The sequence below is a fragment of the Schistocerca nitens genome, chromosome 1, assembly GCF_023898315.1.
Source record: "Schistocerca nitens isolate TAMUIC-IGC-003100 chromosome 1, iqSchNite1.1, whole genome shotgun sequence".
Taxonomy (NCBI): Eukaryota; Metazoa; Arthropoda; class Insecta; order Orthoptera; family Acrididae; genus Schistocerca; species Schistocerca nitens.
In genome coordinates, this window is record NC_064614.1 from 969,222,046 (window position 1) to 969,238,356 (window position 16,311).

At 45.7% G+C, this 16,311-nt stretch overlaps 1 protein-coding gene across 1 annotated transcript in view; it reads left to right on the forward strand.

Moving 5' to 3' along the window:
* LOC126237581 (apolipoprotein D-like) overlaps positions 1–16,311 on the forward strand; it is a 92,946-nt gene that overhangs the window by 70,413 nt on the left and 6,222 nt on the right. The window contains exons 4-5 of the mRNA XM_049947735.1: positions 4,281–4,369; positions 4,823–4,918. Coding sequence (XP_049803692.1) covers positions 4,281–4,369; positions 4,823–4,918 — 185 coding nt within the window. The remainder of the gene's footprint in view (positions 1–4,280; positions 4,370–4,822; positions 4,919–16,311) is intronic.

The following is a 16,311-nucleotide window of genomic DNA, read 5'->3' on the forward strand; positions in this document are numbered from 1 at the left end:
TGAAGCAGTACCAGTCTGGCAATTTTTCAGGAATATGAGCATCTGACAGATTTTCATCACGGTAGAATGTACTTCTTTTTTCCCTTCTCTAGAAATCTTACCACATTATTAACCTATTTTGGAAAAAAAATACTTGACAAAATCTCGCAAAATGCGCAATTTCGATGTATATTGTTCGTGACAGATCATGATTTATCAATGCTGTAACGTTACCTTAAATGGAGCCTATGCATAGAAGATGTAGTACAAATATTACACTGTCTGATAAAAAGTATCCGTGCACCAGTTTGTGGAAATTAATATGTAGTGCGCCCACCCTTCGCCTTTATGATGGCTTGAACCCTGCTGGAGACACTTTTGATGAGATGCCTCAGTGTCTCTGGAGAAAAGGCAGCCCATTCATTCTCAAGAGCCGAAGCCAGAGAGAGTAGTGGTGTTGGACGCTGGGTCTGTGGTGGAGTCACCTTCCTTACTCACCCAAAAGGTGTGCAATTGGGTTTAAGTCGAGACTCTGGGCAGGACCGTGCATTCGAGGACCGTTGCCTCACAGATGGCGCTTTACGACAGGGTACAAAATTCTTTTAAATGTGTTCATATGTTAGGATCCTAGACACGAAAAACACCACCACACGGTAACTTCGCCTCTTCCCTACACAGTGTCCGTCAGATCCACATCTTTCCATTGGACTGCCACAAGGAATAGAGTCACGACCCAAAATAATTAGTTTCCAGTCGTCCACTGTCCAGTGGCGTCGCTCTTTGCGCCATTCCAAGCGTGGCTTATGAGAAGCTGTTCAGTGTGACCCACAATTTTTGACCTCCCTACTCTCACTCACTATGCTAGCTGCAATGCTGATAGGACTCTGGAAGTGACGTACAGTTTCTTCCGGTGATTTCATGAGATTTTTAACACAACCCTTCGACGATCCGCGTCTACCAGTAAATGAGGGTATGCTTGGCCTTGAATTAGCTGTGGTTCTTCCTTCCGTTTCCACTTCAGAATCACATCACCACAGTCGACTCGGGCTGCTTTAGAAGGTGTGAAATGTCTGTGATTTATTTGTTAGTGAGATGACAGCCAGTGACTAGCCCACTGAGCTGTTCTGAGTGACTGCTTCTCTACTGATAACACAATACTCCACCCCCACCCCCACCCACCCACCCACAACCACCACCACCACCTTCTTTCATACGGGTGGGTCCGCCTCACTTTACATCTAGGGTCAGTTACGCATTAAATAGGGGTGTTCGGATACTTTTGATCAGGTAATGTACCGTGCGGGGTGCGGTTTACAGCTTATTCTGTCACGAGAGCTTGATTCTCTTTGGGTCGATTTTTTGACACTAGTGAAAGGGATCTTATCAGCTTAATCCTGTCAGTGTGTAAGTTGGTATCATAGCAGCTATAAACTTCCCATCCGAATTATCAAGTGACCATGCTGTTGGAGCCTAATAAAGTAACTATTTCTGTAAAACCGTAATTTCATGTGGCCACACTAGACAGAAGGGGGAAACCACAAACAATGGCACTCAGTCATTTATTGCTTTGAATATAATTGCTTTATTTCTGGCTACTTTATAAAAACAAAGTTTACAAGAACATAAAACCTCTCATTCAACACCATAGATTATTTATGAATTGAAAAGAACGAGGTGTACATTTTACAGCAGAGGTCAATACTGAATGGTGATTAAGGACGTAGGCATAAGTACATATGCTGAACACTGGGCATTTGAATCAAGTGTCGAGACTAGTATCGACTAGCCACAAACGTGAGGGAATTAGCTTTGCCTAAAGCTTGCGCTATCGGAAATACGGGGAAAAGGGATCTCTTAAGCTGCGGTCGTATTACCTCACGAAGACTCTTTCGTCAAGGCTTCGGATGAGGCGGTCAAAGCCTGCTGTTCTGCCTGGAGCAGAACCCAGTGGTGCACGAGCGTGATGACTCGGAAAGTATTTAGACTTAATGCCTGCTGCCACTTTCAGATACTTCTGCCAAGGCATGGTGTCAGTACTGTGCTAACTCTGTACTACTTCTTCCGACGTATCTGACACAAGATAGACCAAGCGAATTGGCACAGTGGCTAGCACACTGGACTTGCATTCAGGAGGGCGATAGCTCAAACCCGTGTCCAGCCATACCGATTTAGGTTTTCCGTGATTTTTCTAAATCCCTTCAGGCAAATATCAGGATGGTTCCTTTGAAAAGGAACTCTGTGTCTAAAGACCTCATTGTCGACAGGACGTTAAACACCAATCTTCTCATCCAAGATTGAGCTAGCATGAAATTAACCGAAATGCGAAAAATTAACCCGATGAGAAATATTCAAATGAGATTCGTCCTTTTATTAATATGTCCCTGGAGGAATAACGTAAGCAGGGCTCTCCTCCACCGTATCTCAACGACAGTAGAACTGCCGAATAGCAGGAGGCAGCACCCGTCTTCCTTTCTAGTGATCTGCTTCCTGCAGCTCGTAAGCAAAAAAGACTAAGTGGCGGTGGAGGATTCTTTACAAGGGAACCTCATGCAGATTTTTTTTTTTTTTTTTTGACGAAACTCTGCCACGAATCCCTGCTTATAACGGACATTTCGGGAATGTTCGGCTTGCAGAACAAAGACAAGACTTTTTAAATAAACTGTCCGCCATTTTAGCTAAGCTTTTAAACTCTTCTGACTGATGTGATAATCGTACAGAAACTTGTAAGATAGTTCTCCAGATCGTTACGACCATAAACATATAGCTAGCCGAATTTTAATCCTTTCAATTGTTGTCAAACCAGTCTTTCAGTTTACATGAATTATCTGTTAAACATTTAATTAAAATATTAATGCTAGTGATCTCTTCCGCATGCAGTCCTCAGTCACTCCTTACAGTTGGTAACTGCCATTCGTGTTTCACTCTATACAATTCTCAGATAAGTGAAGGTTTACAGCCTCCTATCTCTTCCAGAATGATAATATTTTGACAACTGTTTCACAATAAGAGGCTTCATTATTGTCCTTTTTCGTTGTCCGCACTTCTTGTTTAAAGAAATAGCGTGAAAACGTATTAACTGTAACACAACTAAAAACAGCCCCTACACAAGTTTCAATGATTTAACATTGACGCACAAGGAAATCTGATACTTTGGTAGGCACGTTTTCAGCAATCTTCCTGAATACATAAAATGCCTTGTGGATGATGTGGTGGAGTTTAAGGCTGAAATACAGGTCTTTCCTCTGGAAAAGTCGTCCTGCTTTATTGAATACTATCGGAGAAACCAAGCGTTGCTCGCATTTATTTTTAGCCGTGCGCCCACGCCGGTACCACTCAGCGTCTGGCGCTCTGCTTAATGTTTATGACGTCATATATTTTGTCCCATGTGTCGTATAATGATGTAATTTTCTAGATATGGAGTTAGTATCAATGCAGTAATAAAACTGAACGTCATGCACGATGTGGCAGTATTCACGTGGCTCATTGTTTACGACGTCATATCTCCTGATCTATGTGCCCCACAATGATACACTCTAACTTTGCACTTACAAGCAGTGGAATATGTGCATACTGTTAGTAAAATGTGTCTCGATTACCGTAAGTAGTAAAGAAGCAATGAATTATAACGTCACACTCGTGAGGTACTTATACTGGGTGGACAACGGAAAAGTAGAAATCGATAAACATATCTCGTTTCATCGTTTCGTGTGAGTTGTCAGCGACGAAAAACAAATTCTCAAAGTTCGAAATTATGCGTGAAGTTTGTTGCAACTCTCGAAGAACTCTTATTCCCAAGTAATGGGTGGGTAACTTCTGGGAAGTCACGTGTCACGGGATACGCCTCTTTTCCAACTCCATCCGCACCCCTTCGGTAGGTAGGTGTGTCTTACCCCAAAGCGGTTGTCGCCTGACAGTAACGTATGTGTGTACCAAGTTTGGGTGAAATCCTCAGTGGAACACACACACACACACACACACACACACACACACACACACATACATACATACATAATACATATTTATAACACGTATAGATTATCGTCACAAGGATATAAATTAATCCACGAGGTTGTAATACCATTCTTGTTAGCAGCGAGGCACTATAATACTTCATAAATTTCATCTGTTACGTTGTACTGCACATTCTAGAATCTTCTCTCTGTATAACATAAAAAAAGCTAAGGGGGCACATAGCACTCTTGTTGAAGGGCGCACATTACGCTTAAAATGTGGAACGCTAAATGGCGTTCTATGGACGCTATGGGAAGAACTTAATTTCAGAATGTGCTTTGTTTGTGAAGGACGGGCCGAACGCAGTCTATAAAAGGGCAGGCGAGGCTAGCGGACAACACATCTGATGCTCGACTTGTCGTCAATTTCTCCAGCGTTGGTAAGTTGAGGAGCAATACAAATTATGTACAATTGTATGAAAACCGCTACAAACGGGAAAATAGGGTAACACAACCCATTGCTGCAGATTATCATTATCAAGGAGGCGATAACACACTGTATCTAGAAATTTTGGGAAAATCTTGGTTTACACGCAGCCACTTCACCACGTCATTAAACAACCAGTTCGAGCTAGAAATAGACAACCAACCGTCAGGTCACGTTATATCTGAGGATGATCTGTTTCTGTTTAAAACTGCGTGTTTAATGACATGGTAATATGGCTACGTGCAAACCATTATTTTCCAGAAATTATAATTCTGCTTATATGTTAGCTATACTGGCGTGAGGTGGAGGCTATGAAACAGTTGTAAAACGTATATTTAATTGAGATATAGTGCCATATTTTGACCGGTATTTACTGTTGCACTTTGGTAGTTACATCTTGTTACAGGTTCTTTTGAGGCACCTTACTGGATCCTTGGCACTGATTATGATAATTATTCTGTTGTGTGGTCATGTGGATCTTTCGGTGATGTCGTCAATGCAAGTAAGTACAATTTAAAGAGTAGATTAGATAAGTTGCTTATTCTGTTGAATAAGTTTACAGGTGATCTTCATGGATAGGGAATATGCTAAGAACATAATACAGAATTAATATTTTACACAAGAATTAATATACTATGTTTTAGTATTAATTGTATAAACCAGTTGTGACATGTTTCTCAAATATATAAAACAGGTAAAAATTTTACATTTGTTTTTCAGTTATTACGTAATATTTAAAGGAATAGTAGGAGTACAATGACAAGAGAAGATCGCAACACCAAAAATAATAAATGTAGAGTAATGAAATTTTGGTATAATTGTATGTGTAACAAAATTTAAGTGAGTAACATTGCAGGTTACTGTAAGAGCGAGATGAGCCATTGCAAATGTACAATGCTGGTACATTAACAACCGCTTAGTCACCAGAATGTTAAATGTAAAAATGCAGACGTGCGTGCATTGTGTTGTACAGGAGCCAGATGTCACTTTGGAGGTGGAGTTACATGAATGTTGCACTTGGTCGGTCAATGTAGGGAGTCTTAATGCCTTTTGTGGATGACGCTGGAGTTGTCGTCCGGTTATGTCCCATATGCACTCCACTAGAGATAGATCTCATCATTGAGCAGGCGAAGGCTGCATGAGGCCATGGAATGCTGTTCATGAATGGCTCACAACAGATTGAATCACCGGACTGAAGTGCAAATTAGCAGTCAGGGTATATGGAATAACCACAAGAGTTCCCCTGCTGTTATACGAAATCGCATCCTAGACTCCTGCCCTCCAATGAGCTCTCACTTGACACCACTGTAGTCGAAAATGGCGGTGGTGTGGGACCAGTGGAATGCACGATACAGGGCCTTTGACTGGGAGTTGTCTTTGGAGTGACCGATTTGTAACAGTTCGTTGTTTCTCCCTGGTGCAAATTGTTGCTTAACTTGCTACTGCAGATGTAGTACGATGCGTCAGAGCCACGCCAAACATGATGGTCTTCCTCATTAGTAATGACACGTGGCCGTCTGGAGTGTAGTCTTCTTGCGACCGTAAATTCTAGTGACCACCACTGTCGGCAATCATATGCAGTGGCTACATTCTGCCAAATCGTTCTGCAGTATCTCAGAAGGAATATGCAGCTTCTCATAGCCCTGTTACACGGCCTAGTTCAAACTCAGTGAGATTTCGATAATGTCGTCTTTGTCGCCTTAAAGACATTCTCGACTAAGACCAACTCACCAATACCAGTCTCAGCGTGTATTTAAAGCAAATCTCCTCACAGCGGCGGTACCTAGTACAACACTTGGGTGAAGCGCAAAATTTCAATGGACATAATCTTTCAGATGTAGAAACTTCTTTTTATGTTGCAAAACTCCTTCTTAGTGTTGCAATTTTTTCCCATCATTGTACGTGTAATGAGTATAAGTGCAAATATTTTTATATGTGGTACCTTAATTTGTACATACATCAGTGTGTTGGTTTTCTTCTCTGCTTCGAACAGTCTTTTCACAAACACATCACAAATTTTTGAGATCTGATGTTTCCTGCATGTTTGTAACATGCTTTGTGGTCGCATCTGCGCCGCATAGTGGACTGCGCCTGTCAGTATAGACTTTCTGTTGTGCATCAACGCACACACATTTCAATACCTGAGATGCTAAACAGGGTAAATAGACATTAATGGGCTGTTTGTTCCAGGCAAGTGTGGAGGTACTACCCTATCTAAAAATGTATGACTTACAATAGCTATAATTATTAGTCTACAAATGATGTATATACTTAGGTAATGTCGTTCAGCACACAGGCCTTAGTCACTGGTAGAAATATCCACTCTTATACCCATTACACTCTATATAACACTGATGCATATACAATAATTAGTTCTCTATTTTAGTCAGTTATCATCAAATTAAACCTAATTTGCAATGCCTATATGGAAAGGATAGAAGGAAGGAAGTTCAGTGTACAACATGGCATCCACAACATCATTTTCAAAGCGCAAATGCAGACAGTGCTATACAGGTAAATTTAATCCCTTAGTAGGCTGAGCCATATGACAGCACATGCAGAAAGACAACACATACAAACAATAATCACCTACCGCCACCGCACATCGAAGATACACGAGTTAGAAGCTAATAGTAGTAAATACTAGCCATTCCTGTTTTTTTTTTTTTTTTTTTTTTTTTTTTTGTGATATGTTACAATACAGCATCACCGGTCTATTGCGGTCTAACTGTGTTGGTGAGGCAGTAAATTTCCACAGGGCAGTGACTGCGTCACTGCAATTCACTTTGGAGGTGTGGCGGTGGGACTTGTAGTCCCGTACCACCCTCTGACGGTGATTTTACTACATGAGTCAGGCAGAAAAATTTAGCCTAACATGGGCAGGTATGATTGGCAAGTATTGGACGTAGAATGGGGGCTAGTCCCGCCAAAGGATGCGTCCGTGGTGGGCGTGCCAGACCTATCGTTAGCCATGGTCGGAATCCGTTTCCTCTAGGATGGTTAGGGGAACCGGATGTCGATGCCAGCGGCGTGGAAGTGTGGTCCCAACGTGGCGTAACCCATGGACAGTGTCCCGCAAGGCATCCACTTTCTCATAGAGCCGCCGCGCGTTGTTGCGTATGGTCGTCTTTAGGGGGACAATATCCGCTTCCTCGTGGAGAGTGACAATTCTCGTGAGTGGCGGGGCGTGCAGGCTCCACCTGAGCACCTTGTTCTGCAGGCGTTGCAATGTCCGCATCCTGGTGACACTAATCGTGGCCCATGCAGCAGATCCATACGTGAGGGCAGGCAGGATAACTGTTCGGTAAATGCGGAGCTTGGTATGCAGGTTAAGTTCCCTACTGCGAAAGAGCGGGTACAGAGCCCTGGTTAGCTTTTGCCCCTTGTTGGTGACATACTCCGCATGACAGTGGAAGAGCAACTTGTGGTCCATCTGGACCCCGAGATAGGTGGTTGTCGGGGACCAGGGCACCTGCACACCTGCAATCGAGATATTGCGGCGGAGGACTGGGCGCCGTTTCGTGAAGTAAACTGCCGTAGTTTTGGCGGCATTGAGAGCTATTTTGTTTGTCCGGCACCAGGTGATAGTGGCGTCCACCTGTCGCTGGAGGCGGGCGACGACGGCGTCAGTAATGCGGCCAGTGGTGTATAGCGCTGTGTCGTCAGCGTATTGTGCAAGGTGGCACTCGGGGATGACCGGCATATCATTGACATAGATATTAAATAGGATGGGAGATAGCACCGATCCTTGCGGAGTGCCTGCCGACAACTGGCGAATGCCAGAACGCATTCCCCGTTGAGCCACTAGGAAAGTCCTACCACGGAGGAAGTCATCCACGATCTTGATATAAATATCCGGTATAGGGGTCTGTGTCAGCATCTTGTGTACGAGGTTGTCTTGCCAGATCTTATCGTAGGCGTTTTGCAAGTCCAGAAAAACGGCAGCTGTCGACTTGGCAGTGTTGAAGCCTTTGCTGATGTGTTCAGTGATCCGTAGGACCTGCAGTTCAGCAGAGAGGTGCGAAGTGAATCCAAACTGTTCAGGACGGATCGTCCCAGCTGCTGCAAGAGGTTGGGAAAGTCGGTGAAGGATCACAGATTCAAGGACCTTCGCCATAGTGTTTAGGAGGCTGATGGGCCTGTTGTTGGTGGGGACTGTAGGATCTTTGAACCTCTTGGGGATCGCAATCAGCTTGGCTTGTTTCCACTGAGGGGGGAAAAGGCCAGATGTGAGACAACAGTTTAAAATCTTGGTGAACAAGATGAGTGGTGTGCGGGGAAGGTGGCAAAGATGTTCATTTAAAATTCCGTCCAATCCAGGGGCCGACCGGCCACGTTTCCGTCGAAGGATGCGCTGAATTTCTGCCATGGACGTAAGACGGGGAGCAGATTGGGGTGGGCGGTTGCGGAAAGCAGCAACAGCTGTCAGGACTTCATGTTCTTCCTGTAGTTCGTTTGGAGAAAGGTCCTGGACCAGAGGGCGGTTTTGGGCCTCAAACGCATCTGCCAGCGTTTCCACAATTTGCAGGGTATCATATGACAAGCCCGCTGCTGTGCGAATAGGGTGGGCAGTCGCTGGCTTAGAACGCCGCAGGGTGCGAATGACAGCCCAGTCAGATTTTTGGTGGAGTAGGAAAGTGGACATCCTGTCCTCCCACTGTTCAGACCTCCATTCGGCGAGCCGGTGGCTGAATTCGCGTTGGAGGCGTTTCATTTGGCGTTTGTCCTGGGGGTCACGAAACTGCTTACACCTCCGGCGGCAGCGGTTCTTTTGCACCTTCAGCTCTCGTAACAGAGGGGGCAAGTCGTCCAGGGGTGTTAAATTTCGAGGTGCAGTGGAGGTGGAGAGTTTCACTGCTTTCCGTATTTTGGCGGTAAGGTAATCCACAGCACGGACTATATTGGCCGGTGTCGTCAAATCGAGGTCGTGTCGAGTGGTGTTATTAAGTACCCTGGTAAACTTGTCCCAATTGGTGAGGGTCGCAGTGGAACGAGCATCAAATGAAAGGGCAGCATTGGTGAGGTGCAAGAGTACTGGCTCATGGTCAGAGGCCAGTTCGTGGATAACTTCCAGCGAAAACTGAGCATTGATGTTTTTGAAGATGGCTACATCCAGAACGTCTGGCTGGCAGTTAGTACGGACTGGGATATGGGTAGGTTCGTGGGGGCCATAGACTGATAGTGCTAAAGTATCCTCCAGGTCAAGGAGGAGCCGACCTTTGGGGTTAGACACGCGAGAATGCCAAGCTGGGTGCTTGGCATTGAGATCTGCCCCAATGATAAGCCTGTCAAAGGATGACAATGTGCGGAGGTCTGCTTCCAGCAGTGGCTTGTTTGGGCTCAAATACGCTGCTGCAAAGGTAATGGCACCAAGGCGTGTGGAGATGGTAACTGCTGTGGCCTCTATGTGTTCCATGGGCTGGAGAATCTCTTGGGTATGGACAAGAGCTTTGTTGAGGAATACAGCTGTCCTCCACCACGGCGGTCGAGGCGGTCAGAGCGGTAACACACCATATTGCGAAGGCGGAAATCGTCTGCCGGTTTGAGGTGTGTTTCTGTGACCAGTAAAACATCCACACGATAGTCATGGAGGAAGGTGTTCAATTCCGTCTTCATACGTTTTATGCCATTGGCATTAAAAATGCAAGTGACAAGATCCCGAGGGGGCTGGTGGTGGTGTGGAGGTCCATTCGCCATTACAACAATATTTGACTAAGCCCCTCCACTAGGGCGATGACCTTGGAGAGCCCGTCCTCCGACTGACGGATTTTTTGTGCAGTGTCACGAATAACAGCCCTGATGTGGGGTTTCGTGAAAAAGGAGATGACCTGGAGGATTTCACGCATGTCCTCCCGAAAGGACGCATCAGTCTCCACCACTGGGGCAGGGTCCTGGGTGGTCTGCTTGTCCCTATGGCGCGCAGGAGCAGGTGTAGTAGTAGGCAGAGTGGGGGTAGGGGCAGAGGGCTGAGACAGAGCCACAGATGAACTGGAGGGAGCTGCAGCTGGCTCCTGTAGTTGGTGAGCAGTGGGGGCTGTCACGGAAGACAGACAATGAGGAGGAGACCGGGCTGCAGCACCAAAGGATATCGTGGGAGTCTGGGCAGGAAGGGGCACAGGAGCCACCAAACCATCTGGTGCCTGAGTGGCTGGTACCAGAGTGGCTGCTGAGGACAGTGCACCAGGCTGACCCCGCAAAACAGGGTAGTTGGTCATGTCCCGTAGCGGTGGGGGAGGTCGATTTGTTCTTGGTTTCTTTTTGGATGGACGAGAAGACTTCAGTGCCTTCTGGTAAACAGGGCACCCCCTCCAGGATGCCATGTGGTGGGGATCGTCAGTTGTTCCCAAACATCTGGCACAGGTAGGTTTCTCCAAAGCAGGGAGTGTGCAGTTTTCCACTAAATGTGGGCCAGCACACTTAACACACCGCAACGGCAGGGAGCAGTAATTCCCAGTATGTCGTAAACGTTGGCATTTGCGACAGATGGCTGGCCCGTTCCGGCCCTCGTACGATTCAATCCGGACTTTCGTGTACAGAAGATACCGGATTTGGTAAATCCGCTCTATGTCCTCCCTCCGGGAAAGGGAGACGACGTGGGTAGGGCAGGGGATCAATGCCCTGGTCTCAGGATTCCTCTTGCTATACTGGTGGACCAAAGGATCTTCGAAATCGAGTCGAAGCAGTTCCTCCTTGACCTCCTCTGCCGTAACCTCTGGTGGCAAGTCCTTGATGACGATTTTGGTGCGGCGATTACCCGACGTCTGGTGGGTAAAGTAAGGCATCGCCTTTGATTTTACGAAATCGAGAATGGTAAGATAGTCGTCCCTACTGTCAAGCAGGTATTTGACATAATCTTTTTGGTAAACAGCTCTCAATTGGCCGACAATGAGCCGCTGGAGCTCAGTGTTCAGTTTCGTGTAATTAGTGACATTATATACCACAATGGGGGGTATCCTCTCTTTCTTCAGAGGGCTTGACGGGATCTCTTGAGAAAGAGGGTCGGGAGCATGAGTCATTTCCTCATCCACAGGACCATCCGGTGCGGCGTCCCCCGGCAGGGGGGTATCGGAACACGATCCGCTGCCACCACAGCCCGCGTGGGCGGATGGGCGTCTGGGGCGACGGCCAGAGGACTTTCCGACTGGGTCAGGGTGTCCAGAAGACTCGCCACGGTGGCGGGATGGCGTAGAAAGAGGTGCAGGTACAGCTGGGTGGTGGTCAGACAGAGCCGACGTGTTCGCCGCCTCACTACGAGAAAGATCAATGACTAGGCGGTCACGTGAATCGTCGGACGACGACGCGGATGAACGGACCCTGACACGCGACGGTGGACAGTCTTCATGATGATCGGTTTCAGTGCCGGTGGTGTCCACAGGCGATTTGTAGCGGTTGGCGCGATTCAAGCGATCCTTCGCCCGTTGCGAGGTGGGCGGAGCATTGTGCGCGACGGGAGGCCGGGACGAGCGGTGTTTCCGACGCGGTTCTCCCCGAAGGGCGGCGGTGCAAGAGTCGGAGGTTCGCGAAGGCTGCTCCGCGAGTTTCCCCATAGCGGACGCGGGTCCTCCTGACATGGTCATGGACCCGGCACGAGAGGACTACGCACACCAAAAACTTCCCAGCTATCCTGGGGTAATAACTACTAAAACACCAACGCCGAAATAGAAGATTTACCAAAAAACTATAACGATACGACACGGTAACGCACTCGTATATATAATAACACTTTCAGGGATCCAACCTGAAACACGTGGGCCATTCCTGGGTGACCAAATAATATTTACTCTATCAAAGTGTTGTTTTGCCTGCGAGAGAAGAGTTTTCCAAGCAAAATTGAAGCGAAACCTCTATCTCTAATCATAAGGAACTTCCTAGTTTAATCTCAACTGCTTCGTTAATAACTCTACCCCAATAGCAGTGCTGTTATATTCCACAGCATGACGGATAACAAGGCAGTCTTCTGCAATAGCAGATTTCCCCGACTGTTGTTAGCGTGTGTGACGCTTGTGGTCCATACACGTCATGCTGTTACGTTCCCGTGAGGGTCCGCCTCTGTAGCTGATTGGTAAACGCGGTGGAATGCCATGTGAGGGGCCTGGGTTGGATTTCCAGCAGGGTCAGAGATTTTCCTCTGCTAGATGTATGTTGTGTTGTCGTGATCAGCATTTCATCCTTGTCGCCAGGCAACTCACCGAAGTGGCGTCAGCTAAAGAGACTTGCACTAGGTGACCCGTGTACCTGACAGATTCCCTAACAATACGCAAATTCCCGTAAGAGCGTTTAAATTTCTTTGCACAGTCCTCTCTCGTCGCATTTCTGCCTTGGAAACGACGGGCTGTGCACCTGTCGAAATATCGATAGTTTTCGAGGGCGTCACCCGCCTGCATTTGAGTAAGTTTTTTGAACAAATACTACAAGACGTCATTTAATAGGAGTACGAAACTCAACGTCATAAGAATATACGTTCGATGATTTTACAAACATTTCTTTTCAATCTTTTGCATGCGACCGTTTAAATTTTTGGGGGTATATCGGACATGAAACTGTTGAGCATAAAGAAGTCATTTTTTATATAAAAATTTTTAATTACCCCAAACTGTTGTGAACATTAAAGTGAAGTAAGTGTACCTTAGTGCTAAATTTCCACGCCGAAAGAAAGTTGACTTAAAAAAGCAACCGTTTATAATGAAGTCATTAAGTCAAAGTTTTGAACGGAATAGACCTATGTGTGAATGTAGATTTTTCCGGCATATACTGCTGATGAAAAGCACTCGGATTTCCAGCCTGGTGGTAGCGTCAAGACACTGTGATGTTTCAACGAGAAGACAACAACTACAATAGTTATCTTTTTTTTTGTTCCTTTATTGATTTTCGATTCTCCCAGCCCATAGTGGGAGAGGGGGAAGAGGCTGATAGCCCTACATCAGAATATTTGTTTAACCTTTAGTGAAACATGTATCACATGTTTAGCGTAGGGTGTTCGGCTCTATAAAGGCACAGGTCTCATGCGCCCAACTTTCACAAAGTAACGACGAATTGAGAGACGTGCTCTCGGCCACTGAGCCACAAGAAATAATTATTAGTACTGCCGTTTATAATGAAGTCATTAAGTCAAAGTTTTGAACGGAATAGACCTATGTGTGAATATAGATTTTTCCGGCATATACTGCTGATGAAAAGCACTCGGATTTCCAGCCTAACCGACCTTCCCTTGTGCCTACTGCTTCTAATAAGAAGGCAGTCTATGGGCAGTTGGCCACCAATGATTGCTTCAGATTCGTCGTAAATTGACTTTTGTTTTTGGTTTTGTTGTTATAAGTGAAATGTGCGCCTCTGTAATCGAGTGGTCAGTGCATCTGACTGCCACGCGGATGACGCGTGTTCATTTCCTGGTACACCCAGGTATTTTTCCTTGCTGGGAGGACCAGAAAGGGGTCGATTGGGCGTCCTGGTGCCAATTGAGGAACTGACAACGGCTGAAGTGAGCGGTGAGCTGATCCCGTGCGCTCCATATACGTCCGAATGGCGCCATATGGCAGAGAATGACACGGTGGCCGGTCGGCATGGTGCGACCGTCTTTGCCTGTTCGCGGAGACTCTTTTTGCTTTTTTGGAAGCGGATTGACCAATTAGGGTTACGCTACAAGTTTATTTCATTGTCTGGAGATTACTGTCTTTCTCCAGTACTCCATTATGCGTTCGCTGGACTGTTTCCATTGTTCCTCTGTCCTCGTTCGTACGCTTCTCATTGGTCTTCCTCCAGCTTAAAGCACTTCCAAATTCTTGTCCACTTGTAAGGTGTGAGATTGTGAGTTTTGTCTTTTCTAAATTTTTCTTAACTTTCTTAACTCATATTGTAATGCTTTCTGACATAGATTGTTGAAAATCTCATTAATCTACTTACGTTCATTCTGTGTAGACGTCCAAGAAACGTCAGTCTCCTCCTCCTCTGAATGGTTTCCAAAATTCTTTCCACCTTGTGGTAAACTTCTCTGTTATTTTGTGGTTTCCATCCGTCATCATTCCGAAATGCATCCATATTTTTCTTAGAATTTTCCTTTCCAAGATCTCTAGCTCCTCCAGTTTGCAGCTCATCAAGAAGCATTCTCTAGCTAGAGACATTCTGTTTTGGTGACTGTATTTAAGCTAAACATTTTATTATTAAAGATGAGTTATTGAAAATATGTATTCCCAAATAATGGACATTTTTTGGATCAGAGGAAGTGCCTTTTGAGATTGTATTTGATCTGTTTTCGTCCCTGCTATTGAGTATGTGAGTCCCTAGTTCTGAGAGTATGAAAGGTGCTCTCGAGTGAAAGGAACGGATACATTATTTGCAACAAATTTTATTGAGGAATAAACGTACTAAGAGGGAGTAAAAGAACGTCAGATAACAGTTCCTTTTGGCACTAGAGCTCCAGAACATAGTGCACCTAAGTACGCACGTTAATAGAGTAAAATTAGGATCATGTAGGATGTCTGAACATTTCCATTACTCGTACATAAGGTTTTGTGACCGTGACCAGAAGGTCTGTCCATCACCTTTAGGTGTTTTGAGCGATCAACATCTATCTCCTGAAAAGTTAACGCTAAAAATTAAGGGGTGGTTATGTATCTTTCATTGGACTCTAGTAACAGACTCCGCTAATTGATGAAATCTTTGGAAAATGGGAAATCTCAAGGAATAAACGCTAAAATGCAATATTGTCTTTGAGGGTAAGAAACTGCAGAAGAAGTTTGTGGGTGATGCAGAAGAATTTCACACAGACTTCAAGCTCTACTGGAGGTAGTAATGATATCACTTGTCGGAAATCGATCGCCACAGGTTCGGAGCACCTGCTACTGACGCCGAGGAAGCTAGCTGTTCAAAAACCGTGGGGTTTTGTAGGCTAGGATCTCTCTTCGCCACCTTTCGCTGAGGTGCGGACAGGCGGCCATTCCTGCATGACGGATATCAAAGAACAACGCAGAAGAACTGTCTGAGGCGTGCCGTGTTTGGCATAAAGAGTATTAACTGCTGAGTTCGTACAGGGCCCAAATAAAGGTGGCCCGGAGAACAGAGTTCCAGGGTACAAATAAACGGAGGAAAGTAAATACAGTACTAAACCTGACTATAGTAGATGATGAAAGTGACCACCATACATTTATTGGCACATGTGGGTGCTGGTTGCTGAAGGCGGTTCGAAGCTCGACTGTTAGAATTGCTACAGTCTCATCCGAGATGATGTTCTGCCGCAATTCTTGAATAGTGTGAGGGTTGTTGCTATAAACGCTAAACTTGGCGGAACCGCACAAAAATAGTCGCACACTAATAGATCAGGTGACCTGGATGGTCAACTAGGGCAGCGACCATATCGATCCCTGCTTACAACTCAGTCAGACGTGAAGATTGTATAAATGTGTTCCAAAGTTTGGCCGACTGTAAGGGCAGTTGCTCCATCCTGTTCGACCGAGCGTGGTGGCACAGTGGTTAGAACAGTGGACTCTCATCCGGAAGGATGACGGTTCAATCCCGCGCCCGGTCATCCTGATTTAGGTATTCCGTGATTTCCCTAAATTGCTTGAGGCAATTACCGGGATGGTTCCTTTGAAAGTGCACGGCCGACTTCCTTCCCAACCTTTCCCCAATCTTCGTACATCCATAGTTGAAATGGAGGACAGTGGAACGTCAGCTGGTATAAATTTATATTAAAAAATGAAGAAATTCCTCCAGCTGTATTTAAGGCGTCGATTTTATTTTGGCATCTAGTTTCAACGTCGTAACAACCTCCTGTTCAGGCCCATAAACTTGTTGACGTCAACTGCGTGCGGCTGGTACTAGAAGTCAGTGGTGAGATATGGACGTCCATATCTCACCACTGACTTCCAGTATCAGCCGCACGCAGTTGACGTCAACAAG